This window comes from Callospermophilus lateralis, chromosome 2 (genome assembly GCF_048772815.1).
Source record: "Callospermophilus lateralis isolate mCalLat2 chromosome 2, mCalLat2.hap1, whole genome shotgun sequence".
NCBI classification, from domain to species: domain Eukaryota; kingdom Metazoa; phylum Chordata; class Mammalia; order Rodentia; family Sciuridae; genus Callospermophilus; species Callospermophilus lateralis.
In genome coordinates this window covers 167,811,588-167,818,403 of record NC_135306.1, presented here as the reverse complement: position 1 = coordinate 167,818,403, position 6,816 = coordinate 167,811,588, and the positions used below count along the sequence as shown (strand labels likewise).

Here is a 6,816-nt window from a genome sequence, read left to right as displayed (position 1 = left end):
TATACCCACTACTCACACTACACCTTGGTAATATTTACACTAATGTAGTATATTACCAAAATCAGGAGGTTTTGGTAGTATAAACAAATCACCTACACCACAAAACTCACTTGGATTTCATCATTTTATTCATGTTTTATTTATATGTAAAAATCGATGATATTTAATTTTTTAAAAAAATGTGAAAACATTCATCTAAGTACCTGAATTGCTCTCCCACTAGCAATTTTAAAAATTCCATTATCCAAATACTTCCTATGTATAAATTAAGAAATATTATATATAATATAACCAGAATATGGCAGTCTCTTGTGTTTTGAGACATTTTCCATGCCTTTATTTGGGATCCTTTTCTTCTTGGGTCTCCTTCTTGGTCCTCCTTCTACATGTTTGTTTCTTATCTCTTATTCTTATAAGTACACCATTTACTTTGGATAATAAACACTTAATCGATTCTTCTTAATTGTCTTGAAAGATGCCATCTCCAAATAGTTATATTCTGAGATAATGGATATAATGGATATTAGGACTTTCAAATAAATTTTTCAAAGACATATTAACAAACAAATAAGCTTATTATGAAATATTTGTTGAATAAACACACAGAAGAAAAATTCTGAATTTTTAAACAGAGTTCTTTATTATGTAGTTTTACTTACTATATCAAAATTTCTGACAAAAGCTACTCATAAAATAGAGATTAAATTACCTTACAGTTTTCATGGAAGTCAAAATGTCATAGTCAAGGCTCTGGGTCAGGCCCCATGGTGGGTGATGGGAGTGCACATGGAATAAAAGCCATATCTCCAGCCAGGAAGCAGAGAGTTGGATGGGACCAGGATTGCTCCTTATAAGAACTCCATCACATGACATCTAGGGGTTGTAGGAGAACTACATGATCTAAGACTATTACTAGGTCCCACCTCTCAAATATTCCAAAAACCTACCCATACTGCCACTCTTGAGACCAAGCATCAATCAAAGGAATGCCTGAGGGAACAAAATTAAACCATATCTAAAACACATATCCAATGGGACCCAAGATGTATGTCCATCTCAGCTTCCAATTCAAATTACAGTTTTAACAAATAATATGTAACCTATTATGAGTTACATGAAAAAAATAAGGAAAGTCATGTGAGATCATACATCAAATTTTGAATGTCTACACTACATGAAAAATTTTAAATAACAAATTTCATGAATAGCATGTGGGGGAATGTTTTATCTACTGAACACTCTCATTTTGTAAGAGATGTCAGTTAACTACTTTATACTGACAAAATCAAAATAGAAATATATTTCCTAATCAGATCTAATAATGAGAAACATAAGAAAGGGTAGAGGTAGTAAGTAGAGAATAGGATGCCCATCCTTTTGCTCTGATGTTTGGAACAAACATATTGAAATAAATGCAATTCTGATGATATAAAGAAATAAAAATATGGGACCAAGGCATGTTGAGTCTTTAATGACCCAATGATATACTTTTTAATTTAGTAATAAAACTCAGTATGAAAGCTCACATTGCTTATATTCTTACCTAAGATCCTATTTGGCAAGGCACACAGAAGAGCAACTACTTACAGTAGGTGGAGTGAAAGGGATGAAAGTGGGAGGCCAATATGTGAGTGGAAATGGTGCAGATGCTCAAATATATCCACATTAAAATGAAGCCTCAGATGACTATGTTCTCCAATTTGCTCGCAATCACAGAACAGGAAATCCCAGGGGTCATTCCGAATCTTAAAAGCTGCAATTGGTTCCTAGCTTTATATACTGCTTCCATAAGCATCTCTCCACTTGGAGAACAAAGAATTATACCTTGGTGTCACTTCATCTGAGAAAGACTCTCTCTTGTCAACACAGCTCAGCTCTCCACCACTGGACAGGAGAATGGCAGAAAGGTAAGAAGAGTCAGAATTCCTGTTATGTATGGGGTTTGCTCTGGGTTAACATCCCTGTGTTTCCACTGTAGGGTTCTACCTGGAGAGGGTCAGGGTGCTTCCTTCAGGGAAGGCAGGAGACAGAATCATACTTCTGAAGACTGGGTGCTCGAGTTCCCACTTTGATTTTAAAATACGGTTAATGAGATCTTTTCCAATTCCGATTCATCTCTCATTATCCCATTTCCTACCATATAAACCTACTCTCATGGATAGATTTCTGCCTTTTCTTAAAATTTATTGAAAAAGTTAAGCCACAGGGAGATATTGCTTACTTGAGATAAGATGCTACATAATGGGTTTTATTGCTTTTACTTATTTTTCAAAAATAGTTTCCCCTTTTAATTCTAAGATTCTAACAAGAAATAGGTGGTTCCAATGGTAATAATTGAGGAATATCCCAGGAAGGACTAATTACCAAGTTGTGCAGGATTAGGGGAATAATAGCAATGCATGGTGAGGTGCCCTAAGGAAAGCAGAAATGAAGCATTGTTTCCACACCTAGAGTAAAAGGGACAAAGGAGCAGCTACCAGGGATGGAGCATAGCCATAGCTGTAGCTGTACTACTAAAGGATGACCAGGCAGGTGGAGAAGCAGTGCCACTACCAGCACACTGCCTAGCAGGAGAGAGTTGGAAGATCTCAAACTCAAATCCCTCCCTCCCATTCTTTATTGTCTTGATTGTATCACCAGGTAGGCCAGTTCAACCAGAAACCATAAGGAAAAGGATGCTATTGATGGTGTTTGAAGAAGCCACTAGCTTGAAACTCTATCAAGGCAAAGATGAAGGATGGAATAAAAACTGTCAGGACACTTGAAACTATCCCTCACCATTCCTTGCATCTTCCTACAATCTGGAGAATTCTCAATCTAATATCATTGAATCCATTCCCATTTTATCTCCATTGAAATATTTTTTTCTATTTAAATGTTCTTTCTCTTGAATCAATTTTATGGAAAATCACTGATATTAATCTAAATGCCTTGAAATTTTAATGTCATTTTAAAAGGGAAAAACTTCTTTCTTGTTTGGAGTAAAATTGTGGCTCAAAATGAACCACTACTCACCTTTACAGGATATTTGCTGGACCTGTGCTGTAAGTTCCAGAGCATCAGACTCAAGAAATTCTTTAATAGTGCTGCTGTGCAACCCTGGGAGGGTCCCATCATCCTATGGTCTTAAAGAACTTACACCCATATCAGAATGGATGCATGTGAGAAAACAAAGAAGAAAATTCAGGCTGTGCTCCTTCTATTAATCTTATAAACCAGTAGTTGATTACATCCCTGTCCTCACTGCCTTTGGTCATGGCCTAGTCATGTGGTGATATCAGCATTAAGAGAGGAAGATAAAAGAAATATTAAGACCTACAACCCAGAAAATCACTTTTACAGAAGAGAAAAATTGTATTGTGGGGCTATAGAAGTTGTTACAGGTGTTGATGGTGTCTCAGATTCTGTGGTCATATGAAGATTCTTTGGAAGCTCTGGAAACAAAATAAGGCAATATGAGGCGCAAGAGTGGCAAATCATCAGGTAGGGCTTCAGCAGACCAGGGACTGGAATAGGACCTCCTCTGAAAGATGTGATTCTGCAACATTACTTTGTTTGAGCCTCATTTTCTTTTTCTGTTAGGTAAGGATATTATGATAGATGATCTATAAAGAACACATGCTAAATATTGGCATAGAGTAGTACATAAAGCAAATAAGACATGCCTTGAATGGGTTGATGACAAAGACCAAAACACTGTACCCTAAAGAGAAATGTGTAAACTGCATTCAGTCAGGACACCGGCACTTCCATTTTCCTTCTGTTTCATGTGAAAATCAACCAATACTGAGGAAAATTGTGTATCCAAGAAAACTCATTATGGATACATACACTTCAGGATGCCTCTCTGCAAGCCCAGAGGATAATGTGCCCTCTATCCCCTTGGAGACCTCTTGCCCCTGTGTGTCCTCTAGATTCTGAAGTCATAGCTGCCCTTGTGAGACAGCAAAGGGCTTCTGGATTCTCATATCTGCTCCTGATTTCTACCCATTTCCCTTTTGTGCCCTATTTGATGGGCTTCACTTCCTCTCTGTTTCTGAATTGTGCTTAGGCTAGATTTCATTTTAGTTGCAATTTGACTGCCATCTGAGATTAACTTGGGATTTACTGCTCTGATTTTCTCTCATCCACATATAATTAACACAGTGTGGTGGTGGGTTCAAAAGCTGTAGAACCTGAGGTGCTGGAATCCACACTGTGTGATACCAGGTTTAATCATTCATCCCACTTGTGCTTCAATCCCATCCTTTATAAAACTGGGACAGATAGACATTCTTATCTTATCAGCTTTTGAGAGGATTCAAAGAGAAATCATGTTGTGCACTCTTAACTCTTGTTAATCATTAAGATATGACTGGATCCCTTTACCTGTGAAATGTGCTTGAAAAACACATTTGTTTTTAACACTTCAAGTGTAAAATCTCTCTTTACAACTCAAGCCATGCCCTCTTTCAACTTCACTTCATATACTCTCCTCACAGAAAAGCTTTCATCAAGAAGATAATGTTTCTGAGGATTTCATGGGAGGGAATGGAGTAAGTTTATATTGTACACACCACTATAGTCCTGCATAGTTATTCTCCTATTTGAAATACCTCTTTTCATTGGCACTCACACCTCACCCAAATTCATACCCTCCTGTTCTATATTGTTGAGAAATTCAGATGAGATACAAATATGACTCCCCACCCTCATGTGCACCAAAGCCACCATGAATCTACACTCTAAAGGCACACCAGTAGTCAACATCAGTAATATGGTCATATAGAAATAATTCTAACTACACCCAATACTGCTCACATTGAGAATTATGATGGATAGCATTTTCTTAATTTCATTATATGTGTGTGTGTGTTAAGGTCTTTCATTGTATTTTCATTGTTATTTTCCATTTAACCCAATCATCCTGCGCTGTCATGCATTCAGTCATTAAATAGATATTGAGGGCCTGTGGGCCACCCAAAGAGCTCAGCTCTGGGGATTAAAAAGTGAACCTGTCTCAATGCCTGACACACTGAGCTATGTTTATGCCCAGTCATTCTCAGTCCTGTTTTACCAAAAGCTCACATTATCCTAGTAGCCATAAAGCCAGGTCTTCTTTTACCTCCTTGAGTGAAGCCCTGTTTGTGATGGGGATGTTATAATCACCTCTGTGTCTGTGTCCATTCCAGCACCTGAGAGAAAATTTTATGAGATCACCATAGTACTGTTCCCATTCTGAGTGGGAGTGTCCAGATTACAGCATATTTCCTTGACATTTAGGTTCAGGTCAGAGAACTCCAGCTGTTCAGACAATAACTACTGGATTACATTTCATATTTCATAAATCCCCTGCTGTGGATAGGTGACTTCACCTATGCAATCCTCTGTTCTCCTTCTCTTTAAAATGGATATAGTAATCTCCACAGAGCAGGGTGATCCTCATAACCTGAGCTGTTGCTGCAAGTGCTCAAGTCTCCTTTGTTTTCCCAGGAGCACCACTGAAGTGATTAGGAGCCTGAAACCAACCCTCACAGCCTGGATGACAGAAGCCACACCAACCAGTGAAAGTTATGTGTACCATCCTCCAATCTGTGACATTGATAGTCTGCCTCCAAAAGCATTGACCTTCACCATTTCCCTGGTTGGGCTGACTGGAAATGCATCTGTCATCTGGTTTTTGGGTTTCCGCATGCACAGAAATGCCTTTTACACCTACATCCTAAACCTGGCTGTGGCTGACTTCCTCTATCTCTGCTTCCATATCGCTGATGTCCTGCTGGAAGTCATCAGAATCATCCTTCCCATCCACATCCCTACATATGGCATCATACGAACTGGGGCGATCATTTTCTACATTGCAGGCCTGAGCGTGCTAAGCACTATTAGCACTGAGCGCTGCCTGTCAGTCCTGTGGCCCATTTGGTACCACTGCCATCGACCAAGACACACATCCGCTATCATGTGTGCCCTGCTCTGGTGCCTGTCCATAGTTCTGAGTACCATGGAGATAGTGTGCTTTTTTCATTTCAATGAAGCAATAGATCAGTGTAAAAATGTTGAATTTACTATAGCTGCATGGCTGGTTCTTTTATTTGTGGTTCTCTCAGTGTCCAGCCTGTCCCTGCTGGGTAGGATGTTCTGTGGATCCCAGAAGAAGCCTCTTAACAGGCTGTTTGTTACCATTATGCTCACAGTATTGGTTTTCCTCTTCTGTGGTCTGCCCTTTGGTGTCTTTTTTTTCCTGTATTACTGGATTGATAATAATTACCATGTACGTTTTTGCCTTTATCTGGTTTCAATCATTTTGTCCAATGTTAACAGTTCTGCCAACCCCATCATTTACTTCTTTGTTGGCTCCTATAGGCAGCGGGTACAGGGGCGGGACCTAAAGCTGGTGCTTGAGCGGGCTCTGCAGGACACTCCTGAGGAGGGTGAATGTGGAGGCAGCCTTCCTCAGGGAACCCTGGAGATGTCAGAAGACAGAGTGGAGCAGGGATGAAGACCCTCTGCTCTGGTCCATCAGATGTGCCTTCAAGAGCCAACAATGCCCAGCCACACTTGAAAGATACCTGCTCTCCTCTCAGCCTTTTGCCCCTGAACTTCTTGCATGTCATCCAATGGGTTTATGTTAACCTGTATTTTCTTCTTTCTCTTATGGAAATCAATCTTATGTAAGAATTTCTCAATTCATTTTGGATATTTTCAATAAATTCTCAACATATCTTCATCTAAATCTTTTCATTAATGCTTTTCTTTGACATATTCATTCCAATGGAAAAAGGATATTGTACAAAATCATAAATCTCTTATTTTTGACTGTTTTCTACCTGAACT

At 38.9% G+C, this 6,816-nt stretch overlaps 1 protein-coding gene across 1 annotated transcript; it reads left to right on the top strand.

Moving 5' to 3' along the window:
* The first annotated feature begins 5,521 nt into the window (after window positions 1-5,521).
* On the top strand, window positions 5,522-6,481 carry LOC143389646 (mas-related G-protein coupled receptor member X1-like). The gene has a single exon (XM_077108583.1). It carries the CDS (start codon window positions 5,522-5,524, stop codon window positions 6,479-6,481), a length of 960 nt encoding a protein of 319 aa, XP_076964698.1.
* Window positions 6,482-6,816: the final 335 nt, after the last annotated feature.

Coding starts and splice junctions, on each gene's coding strand:
- LOC143389646 (XM_077108583.1), top strand. CDS start 5,522: ATGACAGAAGCCACACCAACCAGTGAAAGTTATGTGTACCATCCTCCA.